Source organism: Hippocampus guttulatus, chromosome 5 (assembly GCF_054856545.1).
Source record: "Hippocampus guttulatus isolate MCC_2025c chromosome 5, RoL_Hgut_1.0, whole genome shotgun sequence".
NCBI lineage: Eukaryota > Metazoa > Chordata > Actinopteri > Syngnathiformes > Syngnathidae > Hippocampus > Hippocampus guttulatus.
In genome coordinates, this window is record NC_141265.1 from 16,308,348 (window position 1) to 16,329,979 (window position 21,632).

The following is a 21,632-nucleotide window of genomic DNA, read 5'->3' on the forward strand; positions in this document are numbered from 1 at the left end:
TTCGAGAGCGTGTGGACAGTTAATCAACATGCAAAACAAGTACAGCGAACCCTAGCCTGTTCAAGGTCCGCTTTTCAAATTCACCTTTTTGATACGAGTCGAAGAGTCTGGGTTTACTGTACCGTACTGACAGGTTGGAGAAATATTCCACTATTCCAGGACGTTGCTTGATGTGCTAACAATTTCGTCATGGAAATCCCAATTGATTTCCATGACGAAATTGAATCCCAATTTTTGGGGACATAGCTGATAAAAAGCAGTCAAGCAGGAGGTGAGCAGAGCCTTTAAACGAAAGTCACCGCCAGGCATGACTTTGCTTTGTTTCGGCCCATATCTTCTCCACAAGGTGACTCAAATGTGAAACTGTAAAGAATGAACAGATTGTCCAGGCACCCCGGGCGGGGGTGGGGGGAGTCAATGCACACCAACTCTCCTGTGACTTGGACTCGGCTGTGGGAATGGCCCTATCCTTGTGCCTTATGAGAATTGCTGAAGAAATCCAATCGAGGCACTTTGTGAAAATGACGATACCGATAACCGAAACTGTTTTCGATTGGCTCTTGCGTCAGTGCGCCTCCGGGACCTTCTGCGCACCCGCACAAAGTCACTGAAGCTCGAACGGCACTCGGTGAAGTGCAGGTGGGCGGCCAGCTTGGAAAAGTGTCATGTCGATCGTTGGAGAGTTCGCTGTTCTAAAATGAGTGCCGAGAGCAGTGAGCGTCCATCAGGTGTCTTGTGGGAAATCATCCAGTTTCACTTAATCAGACCAAAAACTGTACTCGTAATCATGTATCTTTGTTCATCTGCTGTGTATACTGCATGCTAGGGACATATTTTATCCTGTACAATAGTGACGGGCAGAAATATTAAAGGCCCTTTCACTAAATGATACAATTAGCCTGCTTGTATACCTGTTGCCATGTTGCATTGTTAAAACGGACTCATAGCATTCTGTTTGGCTACACAGGCCTAAAAATCAAGACCGAATTTGTTTGCAAGTCAAAACCGGCCTTAATCTATCGCTACGCTAATAGAGCGGTAACATCATAATTATAAGAAACATCGGATAACGCGAAGTTCAGCAGCAACTGTGTGTGCCTTTTTGTTACCTGGTGACAACATATTTCTAACCTTAAAACCCTTGTAAACCGAGGACCCCGCCTTTATCCAGATCCGCAGCTACATCCTTTCGTCTGGAAATTCATTTTGTAAGTTTGGTGTACATCTGAAGCATCTCCAGGGGCGCGGTGGCCATTGAGAATTTCGGGAAAATATGTTGCTGGGGCCCTTTCGGGCCATCGGAGGATTTAGCATCCGGCCGCCCGGGCCGGGTTTCGAGGACATTATTTAATTATTCTGAAGATGTCCTCCTGCAACTGAATGATACTAAACGGAGTCTCGTGGTTGTTTTAGTTCACATGCATAGCGCCACATTATGTATGAATTGTTGCTCACTCAACCTCCATTGCAGCCTTGTCATCCTGGAAGTGGGGGATTCTCCACATTTGTGGTCCCTTCTCAAGGTTTAATTTTCCTTATTAATTAATAATTAATTTCCTTATATTTTTTTAGTTTTTCCTTGCACTTTTAGGGTGTTGAGGCGATGTTGCCAACACTGTGGGTTTGCCACGCTTTTTGATTGTGGGCTAAACAAATAACCTTGACTTGACTTCTAAGGTCGGCATGTCTGAATCATTGTCGTGACATCCGGTTTCAAAACGCCGCCTATTCCGGTTCCTTGCTGTACCCCCCAAAAATGTGCCTCTTAGTTTAATTGACCCAAAAGACATGAATTTGAATACGACTGGTTGCTTTCGTCCCAAAGTCAGCTAACATAGGCTCCAGTTAGCTAATTTTGGTTAAAAAATGAAAAAGGATGTGGATAGAACAATAAACTGCAAAAAGAGTGGAGAGCGTCTCATTTGGGGCTGATATTCCTCCATCACAAAGGCTTTACTGTGGTTATTAATTGTGCTATGCTAGCTTTGAGCGCTTTGACTTCCGCAAAATGGCTCGATTGTGGCCGACCATCATAATGCTCACTGTTAATGGCTAAAAAGTCTTTCCTTGTCGCCATTGATAGACTCCCGAATGATCTTTGCATTAGCTGTTGGAAGGTCGCCGCGCGCTTTAGCTACCGCATCGCACAAAGGTGTTTGCGATTAACAAGACCCCGGGGGAGGGATGGAAACGCTTTCAAGGAGAAAGAAGGTTAAATGTATCTGTGACTGCATGCATTCCAGTGCCTGCGTCCTCTAAGAAGCACAAAGGTGGGACATCTTATCAGTGAGCCGCAAAGCCAATTCCCTCGACATTCTTACCCATAGAGAGTACTAACACCACCGAGAAACTCAAGCAAAAATGCTCCCGAGGAAACAAGTTAGAAACCAGGGGATTCAGTCATGCCGCCAGGAGGCGCCCATCCTCCAAGATGACATAAATTAGATTTTCCGTGTTTCCGGAAATAGTGATTTGCCCTCCAATATTTACCGTGCCTCAATTATCTTACAGCCTTCAGATCCAATGCTCTGTCAGGTTTGTACTCACTCTGCTCATTGTAACCTACTTTAGATTATTTAATTTTATCAGGCACGTCTTCTTGGAGATTCTGAAAGGCCTCTTTAATTGAAACACGTTATTTTTATGACCGTATTTTCCACACTAAAAGGCGCACTGGATTAAGAGGCGCACCTTCAATGAATGGCCTATTTTATAATCTTTTTTCATACATTGGACGCACCGCATTATAAGACGCAATCTACAATGTATCCACTAGATGGAGCTATGCTCAAGGAAACACCAACAGAATGATCAGATGTCAGTAAAACGTATTTAATAAAGCAGCGACACAGTTCACTTAACCAACAGCAAGTTATAACATTGACTCGCTAACGTTGAACTCTCTTGCCACTGCTCTATTTCAGTGTTCAACTGCGTAAGTGATCGCCTTAAGTTTGAACTCTGCGTTGTAAGCATGTCTCGAGCAAGGAGCCATTTTGGTTTTGACATATTACCGTAATGACCATACACAAGGCGCATCGGATTTTAAGGCACGCTGTGAGCTTTTCAGAAAATGGAAGGCTTTCGGGTACGCCTTTTAGTGTGGAAAATATGGTACTATATTCATTTAGCCCCCTACTTGAACAAACATACTTCTCGACTCAAGTGAGTTAAATAGCGACAACTCTTTATTTATTCTTCTTGTGTCATAGTCATTTAATCAATATAAAATACCATATTCTCGCTGTCCTGCGAAAAACACAAATGTCCATTTTTGGCATTTAAAAAAATATCTATCTTTATGGATATCTGAAACACGGACACCCCATTCACATAAAAATTTTAATGAAAAAAAAAGGTTTTCACAGGACAGCGACAATATGTTAAATATTATTTGTAGAAAAAAACTGAAATGCAGTCGTAATATTATTACTCTTGATTTATGTAAGACAAATGCATTTGTAAAACTACAGGCCTCCCCTCTCATAAAGCAAGCTACTGAGACTCCCAGATTTGCTCCCAATTGGCCTGACCCATCGCCTTGCGTGGCGGCAGCCGTCCATCGGTGTATGAATGATAAATGTGCCATATAGGTGCACTCCATTTACCATTGACCAGATACTCTGCAGTTGAAGACTGTGGACAGAATGACATTTTTAAAAATGAAGACCTCCTCTCTCGCACATATAGGCCTCCTCTATAACTGTACAAAAAAAAATAAAACTTCTCCCTAATGAACACTTTTTCTCCATTAGGCTCCGCACTGGTGTATAAATCAACACCTCCTCTCGAATAAATCCATTACCTTTAATAGGAACCCGGTGCTCTATGCACACTACGATTTTACATGTCCACGTGTGTTGCGATTAGGTTTTAAATATACAGTTAGTATCAAGGCAGGAATAAATACCTCACCTCAGGGTACTTTACAGGGAGTTTGAGCGTTTGGACAAAGTCAAAATCTTCCACCCTGCAAATGAGACCAGTAATTAATGCACAGGCAATTGAAATATGGAAAGGCCTCCGTTCAGGTTTTTCGTCCTCATAAAACCTAGCATGAATTTTATGCCGTAACTTGATTCATAAAAAATTGATTAGGCGTGTTCAATGTGAGCCCCTTGGGCCAGAGAAGAATAACATTATGGAACAATCCTTCTGAACCGACATTTATTACATGATCGCCAGGGTGCAGCTCCCATAAAATCGACTGTAAACTGATGGCATGAATAAGTGATGACTTTCCGATAATGCACATATACTGTACATGGTTGACTTAATAGGCTGTAGAGCAGACTGACGGGAAGAGGGGACCCTTTGGGACATGCACTTGTCGTTTCAAGTGGTGTAAAGATGCTAAAAAGCCTCATGGCTTGACAGCAGAAGAGATCTCTTGAGTCCCAATCCAGGAAAAAGCAAAGGGGAATGCGAGGGGACCCAAAAGACTCTCTCCCCCGAACGCAACTTCTTTTTCTGTAAAGTTTCAATCCGCAACTTGCACTTAAAGCTAAACCTCGGTGCGGCCGTCTCGACTTTCTATTTGATTTTGTCAGGAACTCTGGAAAAGAAAGTCTCTCAGGCTGCAGCTCGCGCTTTATTTGTGTGTCCGTGGGTGACCACTCAGACTTCCCCGGGGACCGAATAGAGAGCCTTTCATGCTAAGTGCTAAGGGATGTGGCCGATCTAGGGTCGAGTGAAACGGCATCCTTGATCACTTTCATGGGTTTGACAAGAGAGCCTCAGAGCAACTGAGTCCATTTATTTCCTTAAACCCCCGCCGTGTGTTGGGTTGTGTTTTTAAATTCCAACTTGCGCTGCGACGGAACGCTAAAACCGACCATCCGAGTGCCCATTTGTATGGAACAACTGCTAATTGCTGTTGATAGCTTCCTGTTGCGTGAGTCTTTACTCAGCGCGACAATGCCAAATTTACATTTAAGGAACACCTAAAAATGAATTTGCACATGCCCAGAGTGCAGTAAGCAAGTCCATACATTTCAATTTCATACAAAAATGTAGTGGGTGCGTCTTATAATCCGGAGATTACGGTATACCTGATCCACATATGTTGCGCATGCAACGGACACATAAATACCGCCTCAAACACACACCCGCCACATCAACAACTTCACTAAGCAATCGAAACATGCTCCAACAAAACTCAAAGTGCAGTTCTGCTAAGCTTTTGACTCTTATGGTGTTTTTAGTTTAAATGAAAAAAAAAAGATTGACTGTATTCATACGCCAATTCCTACTTCCAAAATAAATTCAACATGCCCCCATGTTTTTTTTTTCCTTCCCCCCGAAGGTGGTGGTGGTGGTGGTGCTCAGAGACCAGACCGTCAGGCTCCAATGGGCTTGGAAGAGCACATTTTTAGAAAAGAGATGATGGAATAGAGTGGCGGGGTGCAAAGGGGGGGTGGTGTGTTGGAGAGAGCGGATGATTGGGAGGCTCAGAGGACTTGCTGAGCGAGCTCAGCACACTTTGTAAAGCTGGACAGCTGCGTTTGAAAAGGCAAAAAGCTCGCCGATGCACAGGTGCAGCGCTGCAGAAAGCGCTCCTTTGAGTTGAATTAAATAACGTGTCTCCGGGCTGTTATTGTAAATGGAATTTGGTCGGTTGTAGTAGAACTGATGATGGCAGAGAAATATGTTTCACTGGCGCTGCCTTCCGATTAATTGAAAATTCTCCCCTTGCCTTCGACAGGTAGGATACGGGCTCTTTTTACCAATAGCTTGACATGGATCGTGAGGAATATATATTTTTTCTGCGTTAAGTTGAAAAAAAAAGTTACTTCATAAAAACATCCTTGTCACATTAGTTCCAACAGACTTGATCATAAGTGAGTGGGTTCCAAATGATTGACACCTTGTAAGTCACACTTCTGTCTCTGATTGCTGTCATGGTGGTTTCTTGTATACTGTATTAAATTAGAGGCACAAGATGGGGTCACAGATGGATACTTTATTTTTTTCTTCCTGCAGATCACATTTATATTTACTACTGTCAAGTCGATGACTGTTTTAATTACTTAATAAAATATTTTTTTCCCCTCCCCATATAACTAATTATAAAACCACACTTAGCTAGAGGCAAAATAAACTCTGGCTGTACATTTTGTTTGCCAAAATAAACAGTTGTGGAGGGTTATTTATTTATTTATTTTTGTCGCTTTACTAAAAACACTATTAAATTGATTTGCGACTGAGAGGTAGTACACGGAGAAGGCAGCGCTCGTATCTGTCCTGGCTGCTCAGTGCAGTAAAGAGTGTCAAACAGGACAAATGTGATGACGACCATAGAGCCGCTAATGCTAATTATTTGCGGTGTTCAGTGAACTTCGCCTATTCATGATTTTGCAACCTCACCTACGGTAGCCCCCCGATCACATGGATCCCATCGAGATACAACTACTGATTTTTCTTAAATAGTTGATTTGTTTTCCACTTAATTGATTAATCAGATTTAAAAAAAACATCAACACTTATAACTGAATCCAAAAAATCCATGAAATAGCAGCAGCGAGAACGTAGGACCTGCGATGGCGGGAGTTTTACTGGACTTGTTTAAAAAATTGTTTTTTTACTCTGCACCCCACAGTTTGGGGATGTACATATTTATGGCATGAAAAAAATAAATAGGGTTGTGTCAATCTTTTTTTCCTTTTTGTCTCTGTTCTGTCCCCATGAATAGCAAGGGATTACTGTAGTATTGCGACAAAAGCATGACTCATGCCTTGTTGTTTTTTAAGAGGGGGAAAAAAATGTGATGATGACAATGTGACGGGCGCTGTGTAAAAATCTGTCTGCTCTGTGTTAGGATATGTGCATTTATTTGACGGATTGTGGCGTATAAATAAAAAGAAATCAAGTAAAGCTATAACCCTATTTGGTCTGCTCCCATGCGGACATCTCGATGTCCAGGCAGGATCAGCATGAGCCCATCATCATGGTCCCTGCCACATGCGGTCCCTCGCTTTAAACAACATTAGAAAGTCTCCTGGCTTCTGCACTTGATGTCCTCTGCTCAAGCGGAAGCACGTACTCATTTGTGCACCTGGAACAAAAGCGAAGGAAAAAGGCCCAGTCTGCATGTTTTTGACTTCTTCCTCATTTAATTCCCCGGTGGACAGTTAGCTACTCAAGGATGCCTGTTTTTTTTTTCCCCTTCAAAAACAAATGATATTCTGCAGTGGTATCCCAAGTGTTCACTAGCAATTTGGTTTACCAATGAAAAACAAATAGGATTGCACATGTCAAGAGAGGGGAAAGATGCAACATCATTCACCAAATCACATCCATCCATGTTGCTTAATGCTTGTTGTCATTTGTCCATCATTGTGAGGAATTTCATTATTTAAAAGCATACAGATTCATGAAAAGAGGTGGTGAGAGTGCGAACTGGGAGTGCATACAGCGATAAGGAAACCATTTACTGGACTGAGCCGCAATCTGAGTTGCCCATCCAACCATCCTTCTTCTACCACTTTCACTGTTCATTTATTTTTGCGGCCACATTATGAAATGGAAGTGCGTATCTCTATTTTGGTAAATTACAACCTCAATTCACTCGGTGATGCTGATCGAAGTGCCGTTGACTCCCATTTAGATGAGCTATAGCTTCAGCAGTGCCATCCAGAGGCAGCTATCCACTCGGTTGCTAGCTAGCTAGTGAAAAGTTAACGTAGCAGTCTACGTCTTCAGAAATAGGTCGATGTCTTGGGGGGGGGGGGGAGCCACAACAAGCCAAGGGAAATAGCACAAAATATACCACAGAGTTAATCCTGAATGAAAGTTCAGCAAATAATTGGGTTGTCTATGCTGGTTGACTATTTTTTTTTGTCATCTGTGTCATCACGTAAAAACCAATGAAATAGCTCAACATGCACCAATAGGCCAAAATCCAGTAAGAATAAGAATAAGAAAACTTTTATTCATCTCACAATGGAGAAATGTCCAATTACAGCAGCAAAGTTATGAAAGGAAGAAAGAAGAAGAACAAAAAGTATAGGAGCTGCTGTAAAGGCAGCCACTCTAGTGTTAGTGTGTAATTTTTGAAACTTAGTTTTGACAAAAAGTCATTACAGATTTGTGATGAAAGCATCTGGAAACTGCTTTTAATTGTGAAAAAATATAACCTCTCCTCAATCACTGGTATGTGTTGCAAAACACCAAAGAAAAAGCACCACACGTCATACGCAGTATGCTGTAATTCTTTTACACACGATATAAAGTATGCAATACATGTAAAATAATATAAATATGTATGTATATATACATGTTTCATATAGTGTATTTCCACATTGCTGAGAGCAATAACATGCATGTTGAAGGTCTCGCTGATTAGCCTTGATGCCATGTCTCAGAGGTGTCCCCAGAGTTCCCAAGTTGTTTTCTCGTATTTCGCTCGTGGCTCAAAGCGCAGAGCCCAACAGACATGCTGGCTTTTTATTTTTTAATTCAGTGGGATGATAATGAGGCCAAATTAAAGGCAAATTGGCTGGATTTAGGAAATGTCTCCTCTAGTTTACTTTTCTGTCTGATTTAATGAGCTCTTGTCAGTTGGAGGTAAAAGGTTTTTTTTGGGTTGCAGTTTTTGTCGTAGGCAATATAAAGAGACAAATCACAGAATTTATACATTGGCATTTCATGATGACATACTATTTAGCATTTTTAAACATCATTTACTTGCTGGACTTTAAATAAAGGATGTTTTTGGAATGTGGGAGGAAACCGGAGTACCCGGGAAAACCCACGCAGGCACTGGGAGAACATGCAAACTCCCAATACTGGAAGGCCGGAGCGGGAATCGAACTCCGCACTGTGAGGCGGACGTGCGAACCAGTCGACTCACGTGCCGGCATGCCTGCACTGAACCCCTGTGCTGAAACTATCCTCTTCATTTTGCCGTCACCTTATTAAACACATGCTTTGCATACACGAGGACGGCAGACGAGAAAGAAAATGGGTCACTGACGCGATCAGTGTCCCTGAAAGGGATTCATTCACACGTGATCTTGGCATGACCTCTCTCCGCATGCCTTCCTTCGTCTCCCTCCGGCACTTCATTATTCCTTGTTCATCTTGTGCGAAAAGAACATGGTCGTTGAAGTCTGCGCGTGTTGTGATTCAATTTTTCTCCCTGTAAGATATTATTTAAAGTGAATTAATCCGTTTCCTCGTTCAGACCGTCACCATCACAAATGTATTTGCAAACTTATATTTCTTTTTGTTTAAGGCTACAAAAACTCAGATTGCACTTGATTAGGATTTTTGACATGGTTAGCCTCATAGGATCATTGGCTAAGTCGTTGAATGATATCACAAAACAAGAAGAAACACAATTTTCAGCAACGACATTATTATTATTATTTTTATCGATGTTGTAATCGTAAATGTAAAATGACTTCTCCAGTTATCCTATGAGACTTCCGATATGCAGGAACAGATGGGGTCTGGAAAGCCAGGTTCCTTTTTCCCGGGACCATCATGACAGTAGCTGGCGGCTATTTGCGGCGCTGCCCTCAACTTCTCGTCCCCCTGCCCCCCCCCCCCCCCCTCCTCCCCCACCCACATTTGTGTGTATGCATTCCTCATCCATGCGCTCCTTCTTATTCATCCGTTTGCTTTCACCCCGCCGTCTGTTACCGGCCGCTCTCAGCTCCTGTCAGACTTGGCAAGCTGCTCTTGCTCATTTACCTCCCATACCTTCCTCCCGCCTCCTCTTCTTTTTCTTCCCACCTGGTCCATGTCCTTCTTCTGCCAAAGGGAAACACACATGCATGTAAAGTGCGCCTGTGCAACAAATGCAGAAGAAAAAAAAAGAGTGAGGCTTGTCGCAATGCCGCATGCATACTTTTAATCAAAGCATCCAGCGGTGTGCTAATGGATCCCGGCGCGGGGTCTGTAATATTACTTCTTTCCTTGGCAGGGAGGACTCCCCCAAAATTCGGCTTTCTGAGTCATTATTCTGTGGAAGGCACGCTGCCCCTGACTCGTAATGCCTTGGAAATTGCAATAGCCTCTCAACAATGTGTGAGGCCAATTCCGAGTGAGAGATTTGTGATCAATATGTAGTTATTCTATTTTCAGATTCCGGAGATGCTGTGGCTTTAGTTAGTGAACACATGATTGTTGAATATCATTTGTTTCTTTTTAACACCAGATTATCTCACTAAGGAAAAAGTCACATGGAGCCTGATTTCTACGTAATAATTCAGTCGCAAAATAAATACATATGTTTGGGGGAAGCTCTAGCAATTATGTAACATCAAGGGCTGATTGCTTGCATCATCCCACAGAACATTTTAAGTAAAAGACAAAAGCCCCAGGACTAGTCTGTAAACAAACACATTGCTGCTCAGCTTCGGGCGAGCAGACATCAGGGCCAGCCATCATTCAGTCATTTGTGCATCCTTAATTTTGGAGAAAAAAAAAATATATATATTAAAAAAAAAGGCAAATTATTGATGTTGGACTTTGCCAACAAGAAAAGATTTAAACTGTTGATGTTTTAAATGCCATTCAATCCCGTGTTACACTTAGCTAAGCATTATGCCGTAGGGAATAATGTAAACAAATAAAATAAAATAAAAATTTGGCCGGCCATCTGTCATCATGAGATACACACACTTTTGTAAAAAACAATTGTGGCGTAGATGCTCACTGAGTACAAGTCATGAGTTTGTTTCTCTTTCCGGAACTACGGCTCACTTACAAAGGGCAGTCACACTAACGACACTTATAATTATGATAATAATAGCTTGAATTTATATCGCGACTTTCGAGGGATTTAAGGACACCTAACTCGAAATGTATAATATAAAATATTGATGGATGTGTGATGCTATCTCTAAACAGTTATGAGGGGCATTTGTGGAGCTGAGATATGCAAAATCCGACACCTCTTTAACCCAAGTGATGCTATTATTCACAAATGATTTCTGGCACTTTGCCATCACCATTTGCGCTGTTTTTTAAGACAGAATGTGTGAAGGTGGTTTGCCCCATTGACTACATGTGGGACAGCAGGACCACTCGGGGTCACTGTGGCAGCTGTGCTAGCCGGCGGTGGGGTCTGTTTTACCTGGCAATGTGATGGGGCAATAAGGAAATCAAACAGAGAAAGTAGGTTATGGAATATGAGTGCTGTACTGTAAGGTTTGAAGTCTGTGACATACTTTCATTAAAATACCCCAAGGATAAAATACACTAGTCCATATGAGAGGGATACCTTGTCTTGTGGAAGTCCTCCACCTGCCCTACATGCTTTTGGGTTAACACAATCAGTTTATGTGGCACGGGCAGCGGATGCACAAGTATGCACCCACAACTGCTGCGTGACAGCTTGGTTGGCACTTTGCCTTGTGGAGCTTGGACCACGCTAATGCTAATCTATGCATCCAGAAAAACTCAGTGCAGAGCTTACCTTTTAACTTTGTGTCAAAAAAAAGGCAAATTTATGTATTACCCTTATTGGAAATAAATTAGAAATTGCAAGTGTGCTGTCTCCCCCACCGCTCCCCCCAAATAAAGTTGGATGATTGCCTGAGATGTGCCAGAGAAATCACTCAAGGTCTTTTGTCTCATCTTTTTGCGCAGCACTGTTACTGTGAGGTTCCGAAACCACACACACAACCGCCCCACTTTTGCTCTCCAATGACGATACCTCCATTTTATTGTGAGTCATCTTAAGTGAAAGCTCCATAAATGTTAAAGCGATAAATAAATGTCAAGTATTTTCAGCACTCACAACCAGGTAGAAATCCAGTGTCTTTTCTTATAATGTTGTTCTTATAGTGTTGAGAAATTGAGGACATTTTGAGGAAATTATTGTTGTGCTTTGCCCACGCGTTAGGTGAGAATGCAAATGAGTAAAGTAAGAAGGATGTAAATGAGCTGCCCATCATATTAGCCAATATGCTGGAGTGAATTTGCCGGCCATGTAGAGGAGATTCCTGCACCAATGCTGCCGTCTCCTGGTCAACTACAGTTACTGCAATTTGGTTTGGTCAATGACACGTTGCATTGCATGCCTGAAATAACTTTTTGGGAGGTAATGGGGGCCGGGGGCTGTTTTAGTATGAGGCAAATTCCTGAAAGGACCACACGTTTGAGGTTTCCCAGGCATTTATTTACTACGGTGTAGATATTTATGGCATATTTTGGTGTACTGCAATCTTATTGCAGTACAGGTTTTAATCAAACCTGTACTGCAATAAGATTGCGGCATGTGTATATAAAACCGTTTTATATACACATGCCACAATTTTCCATCGGGCAGTCCCATGAAAATAGTTTAATTAAAAGTAAAATTAATAACATCATAAAACCCACACTGCTTGCAAAGCTGAAATGTGAGTGATGAAAGTCTTAGTGCAAAATGTAGTCGCATTATTAAAGCGTATTTATATTTAGAATATTTCATATATATATATATATATATCGTATCAACACATTTTGTAAGTTTTAAAATGTTTTTGGAAAAAACAGTTAAAAACATTATTTGTGATTTATATAAACAACAATACGCAGAGATGTATGCTTGTATTTGGACAGTTAGGACATGTAATTGTATTAATATTATTTATAAGACATGTGGAACAACCAAATTGTATTGTTCTTTGTGTTACGGTGAAAAAAAAGGGTTGAAGCTTTTTGTCGGACAGACACTCCATATCATTAATTTAAAATGTTGTTTTCTTTAAATGTAAATACACAATATATTTGTTGAATTGCTACAATATATTCTTCCATTAGTTATTTACTTGTGTTTTCAGTCATCATGTATTGCTGGGAAATTATTTGAAGTCGCTGAAGGTGTAGTGGTACACTCGCCTGACTTGTGTTGGACAGTGGGATCGGTTCTCACTCAGTCATGGTGTGAGTGTGAATGGCTGTCGGTCTCGGTATGATCCCTGCGACTGACTGGCAATCACTTCAGGGGGTACTGCACCTCTCGCCCAAAGTCAGCCGGGACAGGCTCCCGCAACCCCCGTGACCCTCTTCAGGATACTTGGTGTTGAAAATTGATGGATGGATGGAAATTATTTGATTTTTTTTTTAAATTTTTGAGTCTGTTAGATAACTGCTTTTGTTCAAATTAGGGTCTCACCTCTAATGAACGTAGGTTACGCTTTGGTGTATACCCCCCTGGCAGCCTGGCTCCTGTGTTTGGCACTATTTTATTGTATTTCCCTTTTGTAAAGAGGCTACTAATTAGAATCATGTGGATCTTTTCAGAAAATTACTGATGACTAAAATACCCCCCCCCCTCCTCCTCCTCCGCCCAGTGTTTTTAGAGTGCAGTGTGTTAAATGAAGGAATACGAGTAGATTCCTGATATTCATTGATTTCATCTATGCCCACTAGAGGGAACTAGAGCTTTAAAGCTGATTTGTACCAGTCAGGTTGAACTTTCAAGCGTGTGCTCTTGTCAAACGAATTAATCAAATCTACCTAAACTTTGTGTAGTGTGCCTTTAGTATTACTCCAGGCCTGTCCATCCCACAGTCATATGTGCCATTTTGTACTGTATGTGCTTCGTGCAATGCAGTGTTGTGAGCATCATGCCGAGAGCCTCTTCGCTGAACACCTCACACCCTCGACTGCTGTCCCTGCCTGACACTGAGAGGAAAATACATTTACACTAATGTGGATAAGTGATGCCCAAGCGTGACATTTAGAGCCTTATTTTTGTTGTATGTTGCATGCGCCCTTCATTTGATAATTCAGCTGCATCGTGCTGGGATGCCTTTTTGGCCATTTATTTCATATATGGCAGTACATTGGATTTACTCCATCTTGACTAAAATTGACATCCAGGTGCACACGGTTTTGGTTTTGCTTGTTCGGCCTTTCGGGTTATTTATTCATTTATTTTGAATCCAACTGTCCCTCTTCATCTATGTTGCCTCTGGTCACTAGGTATGTCTGTGTGTGTGTGTGTGTGTGTGTGTGTGAGTGTGTGTGTGTGTGTGGGGGGGGATTGGGGATGCACACATTTTGTCACGTGTTGAAGGCTTGAGGAAAATCTTTCGCAATGAAAAAGGTCAGAGGAAAAAAAGCAGAAGTGAAGGCGGCGAGGAGAGAGAAACAGCAGAGTGAGGAAAAAAAAAGGTGGCTGGCAATGCTGGAATGCAAGCTGCCAGAGCCGAATCAGCGATGCCGTGATATAACGCGCCAGAGCCTGCCGATTTAACGGCCACATTGCAGTAGTTCAATTCATTTGAACGTGATTAGGCTGAATTGATTCCCACAAGACGGGATTCTCTGTGAAGGAGTCGCAGGATTGAATAGACAAGGGCCAAGACTGGCAGACGAATGGCGATCGTGATGAAGAAGAATGCTTTTATGCTGCCTTGGTGAAGTAGAATTGATACTCTCATCTGGATTGATGGGTGTGAAATGGCTCTTATGTCATCCATTTGCCGCTTGCAGCCACTAGAGGGTGCATTTGTCCAGTATGATGATGCTCTGGTGGATTGACCAGTGTCGTGGTCCATTTCATTTCTTTCTTCTGTGGTATAAACTCAGTCTTTGAGATGACGTTGGAAGAAATAGCTGGCATCTGGCTGTAAATGGCGCGATGTTTACTCTGATATGTTGTGATGTCCTCATCTGTCCCTCCTTGTCATTTAGGAATATCATGCCATTTTTGTTTTCCATTTGGTTAACTATTATTTTGTTCCCATAAGAAATAATGGAAATATAAACACTATTAAGCCATGTTATTTGTGATGACTAAGGATTGAGCCCTATTGCAAATACAGTCGTTAAAAAAAATGTAATGAATCGACGTTTCTATATTAATAGTCAAAACTGTAAATGGACACAATAAGCACTTTAATATGTCATTACCCTGAACAATAACTGCTTTACAAGCGTTTTGATTTTGAAAAAAAACGTGCATGCTCATTTTTAAAATCCGTTTAATAACTTCCACTAACAACCCAGGCTAAACTGATCTCCTCCGCGTCATGCAAAACTGCAAGATGATCACTTTGACATACTTCCCTCACATCATGTACTACTTACCCACGAGCCAGGGATTCCGTGTCACCTTGTGGCATCTTTTAAAAACACAAGTGTGAATAGCTGAGAAGAGGTGCCACAGGAAACGAAATAGAAATAAACATGAATAGCAAAGTGCAAATAAACTGGGGTTCATTGTGATGTGTGCTATGTTCAAAAAGCTTTAACTCAACAGCCATTAAAAAAAAACCTGTCATACAAGTGTGAAAACAGTCAAAAACAAACAAAACGGAATAAAATAAAAAAGTACTCACATGTCGCATCGTAATGCTGTGTCTTATACCCGTTGCTTTTTAACATGCATTTTGTAAAGTGAATGCTTTACAACAGGGGTGTTATGACAGTGAAACCACAAATGTTTCATCGCATTATTACTTGTAAGGGTAACAAAATTATTGCAAAATCCCAACATCATTTATTACAACATGACAATTTGACAGTTCGGTAATTTTTTTTAGCAAGGATCATGCAAGTTGACACACAGGATTTTCTTTCGGGGGGGGCACATAAAATGCTGTGGCGGGCCAGATCTGGCCCACGAGCCTCGAATTTGACACCTGTGTTTGACAAGATTGAGGCAATAGCTGCAAGCAAAACATCAGACGCTGAATGACAGGAATCCGGCGAGTGTGTTCCATAGCCGGCTGCTTGCGACTACTTGCGGGAGCAAAGCCCAGAACAGGTTGAAAAAAAAAAAGAGTAGTTAATGCATTTTAACTCATGGAAGTAGCTGCTGTACACTGCTCTGTGTTGGTTGCACGTGAATACCCAACATGCTGACAACTTCACAGAGCAATCAAGTATATGCCACTAGCTGTGCATTTAAAAAAGATAATGCGGCTTTGCTCACCTTTTGGCTTGAACATTATTGTCAGGGGTGTCATACACGTGGGGAATTTGATTTTGTGTGATTATTGCTGCTGCATAACAGCGTTTCAGAGTTTGAAGGTGGCTCTGCATCTTTTCACCCCATCGCTTGTCATATTGTGTGATTAGGAATTTGTGTAATTTATGCTCACACATTTTCAGAAATGGTCAGGTAACCAAATATTTACTAGTTTCATGTCACACTTCGTGGGTGGGCAGGCACTGCAGAGAATTTGCAATTTAGTTTTTATTTTGCAAACAGCTATTGCCGCGAAAGTCCATTTTCCGCGTCCCCTCGGATGTGTTTCATGCGTGGGCACACACTTGGCATTTTTAGCTGTTCCTCCACATATCTTGATGTCGAGCCTCCCTTCGGCTCCCTCAATAACTCATGCGGGCTTTTAGCAGCACACGGCTGCTCTCTCGGCAGCGCGCTTCTATTAAAACCTATTCACCGCGTCACTCAAGCATCACTGTATTCCTCCCTCTTTTTATCCTTTATCAAACACGACACTCACGCACACACACACACACGCACACTCGCTGCGTACAGCTCCAAAGGATCAGTAGCTTGTAAACTGGCTGCAGTCAGCAGTCATTTTCTGTCTGTGTGTGTATGTCAGGAGGAAAGATGGGAGGAGGAGGATGGATGAATTGCTTCGATTGGATGGTGCAGAACTCCAGCGAGCCTGACTGGATTTAGTCACACTGGGCTGGTGATGGTTCCCAATGGTTAGATTTCACTAAAGCGGTGGTGCGCCGTTCAAGGGGCACACACTCATTGATTTAGTTCAACTCCTGCCAGATTTGGATTTGTGGGACTGTGCCGCCGCTCTGAAAGACGGAAATCCCTTCCGCCCCCCCCCTTTTTTTTTTTTATTTGTCTGCCGCCCTCTCTCCCCTCTTGCATCGTCCCCTCATCTTCTCACAGCAGTCATCCAGTGCAGTGTCGCAGACAAAGGCAGCAGCCTGCCTCCGTCATCTTCTCTTAACAAGGAGAGGGGAGGAAAAAGATTTTTCACCCGGCAACACTTTCCCTTCCGCTATCCAGAGGAATTTGGAAAGGTTGCAGGGGTTTTGCCCATTCTTTATGGACTGATACAACTGAGGTGATTTCGTCTTTCGATCCCGGGCGTATTCCCGGTGCGACTGGTGGTGCTGGTGGCCAAGCCGCGGGCGAGGCATGGCCCAGCAGGCAGCCATGGGGCCGACACACCAGGACACCCTGGCCGTGCCCCCCATGCCCAAGCACTCGGGCCTGAACGAGGACCTGGTGAAGATCCTGCGCGAGAACCTGCTGCACCCGGAGAGACCTCGAGGACACCGGCGCTCACCCTCCTCCATCTCCCCCCGCCTCTCGCCGCGCAATTCGCCCAGGCTGCTCCGCCGCATGCTTCTCAACAACAACATCCACAAGCAGAGGCGCTTCACCGTGGCGCACACATGGTGAGACAAGATACCGTACTCTATGTAATCAACTACTTTTAAAATACAGTGTCCCCTGAAGTGCACCTCCTCGGGAGAACTTTAAAAACTACATGTGGCGGCTGCCTGATGATGCGTTTGAAGCATTAAGCTTACTTTTTAAAACTGTATTTACCCATACAGCAGGTCTCCAGACTAACTTTTTTTTTTTTTGTGAGCACAGTTGCCCGTAATCTGAAATTTTAGGGGTGCAACTAAATCATATAGGGGTGCACTTGAAACACAAATTGACTTGTCTAGAAATATTCACATTTCCACTCCCTTTCACCATGTGACTGATAAATGGATAGAAGAGAGGAGCAGAATTTTCTCAGCAACAAAATATATTGAAAGAAAAAAATCTGCATACGTGTTGGGAGTAGGTGTAGTTGCAGTGTATCAAGTTTTAGGGGCAAAATGGCATCATTTAGGGCAAGTCGAGGGCCCTGATACAGTGTTTCACCCCAGCGTTATTGCAGATGGTGAAAATGCTGGTTTGAAGCTGCTGTCGCCCCCAGCTCACGTCTGGACACTCACACACAGGCCACTGCTCTTAAAATGAGTTTTCAAAACAGTGTTTTTGATATGGTTTTGGGTATGGTCACGATATTCACCTGGGCCCGGATTGTATGCCACACATTCAACAGCAGTTCACGGTACTGAAATATAATCTAATGTTCATCTACTGCCACTTTAGAACAGAAAGTCAGCCATCATTTTATTCCTTCAGCGTGTTCCTCTTAGTACACCTGCCCGCCCGCAGTTTTTGGACCGTTAATTAGCACGCTATACTTTGCTGTCGATCAAGCTCGGTTGCACCCACCCACGCCTCGTGCCTTCATCTATTCCCCGGCCGCTCGCGCCGCTATTCCCACCCCCCTGCTCCACGTTAACCTGTTTCTTCTTCCCCCAACGACTTGCAATATTCTGTTCTTGACGTCATCGGCGGGTAGTGGGAATGCACACATGCCGGTACTCAATTCACGGCAATATTAGCATTTGATGAAGTGACGAGATTTGATTTGCTGCATTTCTTTGTTATTGTGGGTTATTTTAAAGGCTTTGCTAAAGGTGTGATCATCCTCGGGAAAATGTACATTTGGTCATGTGTGTGTGTGTGTATTTTGTTCAAACGCCGTATACTGGCATTGTTTCTGATATACCACACAGGCATTGAGATCGTTCTATTTTTACACTTTCTGACACCTGCCTGTGTAACTTCTTTGTCGCATCAAATGTGGCTTTACTTCACTGGTTTCCACGCATTGTCTATCTTTTCTTTATTAAATCTCCCATCACTTTTATTATGGCTGTTATTCATCTTTCAGCGGTCAGTGCTCGTATGTGTCGCGAGTGTGTCGGTGTCATTTCAATTTTATGACTTCATTATCTGTGTCTGTGCGCGCACATGGCGAATGCAACGGTTTGTCCATGGCGGTTATTTCAGATTATATAACCATTCACAGCATTATCACAGTCCCCACCTCCCTCCTCCCACCCACCTCTTCTGCCACTTCAAGGATTTTTTTTTCTTTTAATATTATCTTTGTAGTCTAGTGGTTAGCGCGTTGACCTCACTGTGCAGAGGTACCAGGGTCAATCCCACTCTAAATTGTCCCTAGGTGTGAGTGTGAGCGCGGATGGTTGTTCGTCTCTGTGTGCCCTGCGAATGGTTGGCAACCGGTTCGGGGTGTCCCCCACATCTGGAATAGGCTCCAGCACCCCCCGCGACCCTTGTGAGGATAAGCGGATCGGAAAATGAATGAATGAATGAATATAATCTTTTCCACAATCCTCAATTGATTACTAGAGGATCTTGCTTTTTTCCGTCTTTGACTGAGCCTCTCCTCCATGGAAGTATGGAGGAAATAGAGTGTGGTAGCAAATGGTGTCATTACTTCATTATAGATGCATCTCTATTTAAAGAGGAACTTCCTGATTAATACACTCTCATGGATAGAGCCCGTGGTTTTTAACGTGGTTAATGATGCTAATTAAATTAAACAGCGGCCACCTAATTGTTAGACACCCAATCCCTCTTGTCGGATGACCGCTGTGCTCTGTTGCATCACTAATATGTGATACTTGGTCAATACATAGTATTGTTTTTCTGCACCCTTTGATTTTGGCCTTTTTGCGCAAAAAGAGTGATAGCATCGCTCCCACTAAATACCTCCGAAATACGAACAATAGTCACTGGAGAGACTGACAAGAGGTTTTCCAAGATTTGCTCTTAAATAGCAAGCTTTCAAAACTGCTCGGGTATTGCGCTCTTCTGTTGCTGTTTATAACTCACCTCCTTTCAACTGACACGTTTGTCGTAAACTCTGTCTTGTTTGGCCGCTAGGTTTTTTTTGCCTCTCGACCAGTAGCAAATTTAAAACAGCGTTGAATCATTTTCGGTATGGACTCTGCATGTACTTCACTTCTCTGCTGGGACTCGCGCTTCCTGTTTGGGTAGCTGAGCCAGATGTCCACGGCATAGTTTGGAAAGAGTAAACCCAGCTCTAGCTTGTATTTCCACCACGGGGTGTGTCGGGATCGCCGTAGCTGCGTCAGCTATGTAAATATTGTGACATCATATAAGTGCTCCACATCCTGATGACTGCTGGCTGAAAGGACCCTGGGCATATGGCCAGCGCATTGATTGGAAATTAATACCGCAATGGCTACATCAAATCTACTTGAACCACTATGCCACAGGTGTCAAAGACAAGGCCCGTGGGCCAGATCCGGCCCGCCACATCATTTTCTGTGGCCCGCGAAAGAAAATCATGCCTGTGTGTCATGTGAAATAAATAACGTTGCGATTTTGCAATAATTTTGTTACCCTGTTTACACTCACTTCAACAATAATGGAACAAACAACAAACAAATAGCTGTTTTTAAGACACGTCACAAGGAAGTGATTGACAGCTCCGATGAAGGCTGAAGTGACAGCCGAAACTGTCAGCCTGGTAAGAGAAACTTCACCAAAAAAAGACCACTGTCTGGAAAAAACTAAAGGAAACTTTAAACCTAATTTAACAGCCAAATAGTTGACTTGAATAATTTCAAAAAATAGTCATCCATCAATTAGTTGTTTACAAGTTATGCAAAGAGAATTATTCAACATTTATTTGGTTTCAATTTCCAATATCCACTCCTTGACAGCTGGCATCGAGTAGTAGTACTGTACCATTAGTGTTCAAAAGGCTGGGTGGCAAAAACACTGATATAGCCATCCCACCTCTTAACCTTGCAGTCCAAATGTAACTCTGATCACGTTTTACTGTTTGGATCTGTATCTTGGAACCAAACTGTACTGAATTGAACTGCTTGGTAGAAACGTGACTCAAACTGCCCGTAGGTGTTGATATGAACCGAGATGTGTCATCTATGTACGCAAATGCAAGACAAACATCCTTTTCGTCGTGACTGTGGCGCTGGGCTTTGCAAGAGAATAACAGTCGAAGGCAGTCAGCCAAGACGACGCCTGGCTAATCAAGACAATGTGCTGTTTTGATGTTTTGAAATGTACACGTAGCAAATAAAAAAAAAAAAAGACAGCAATAAGAAGTGTCAGACACTAGATACTGATGACAGACAGGGAGAGCCTTTCCGTCGCGAGGGCAAAGGGAGAGACAATTTATTTATAAGAGGGCGAGAGACACCAGCGCAATTTACCTACAATCATCTCCTTATTGTTTTACCGCTGCAAGGATTCGCAGGGCCGCTGGGTGCTAAATTCTGGTCACACACACACACACACACACACACACACACACACACACACACACACACACACACACACACACACACACACACACACGTGTTTAGCCCTCAGTGGTAACACTCCACACTTCATTAAGGAGACAATGCTTCTCGGCGGACTGATTGGCCTGATGTAAAGCTTTGCTGCTCGACCGGGGCTAGAGTCAAATAGAAATTGCTTGCAAATTGTTTTTTCTTCTACCATCAATGCGACGCAAATGCTGATTGGCCAAAAACAAACATAAAAACCTGCCTCATGTTTAATAAAAGCTTGTTGAGTGTAATGATGGAAGGCGTAATGCAGGGGCCCGTCAGTTTTCCGAGAAATGAGCCGATTCACAGCAAGCAACAGTTTGGCAGATAATGAACATTTCTTCTTATTCAATAAAAGAAGGGTTCAAGTTGTTCGTTGAATCTAGCAGTTGCAGTTTGCTGCCAAACTAAAACAGAGAAATTGCATGCCGTGGAGTTAAAACGATGTTGCCTTTAGGATTTCCGCTAGCTTATTGCTGACACAC

At 42.7% G+C, this 21,632-nt stretch overlaps 1 protein-coding gene across 2 annotated transcripts in view; it reads left to right on the plus strand.

Annotated features, from left to right (window-relative positions):
* pde4d (phosphodiesterase 4D, cAMP-specific) overlaps positions 1-21,632 on the plus strand; it is a 137,716-nt gene that overhangs the window by 20,709 nt on the left and 95,375 nt on the right. The window contains exon 1 of one of the 2 annotated variants that reach the window (XM_086110703.1): positions 16,360-17,343. The exons of the other annotated variant lie outside the window; for it this stretch is intronic. Within the exon in view, the coding sequence (XP_085966829.1) occupies positions 17,081-17,343 (263 nt within the window). The 5' untranslated portion in view covers positions 16,360-17,080. Of the gene's footprint in view, positions 1-16,359; positions 17,344-21,632 lie in introns of those variants that run through there. 2 annotated transcript variants of the gene reach the window in all.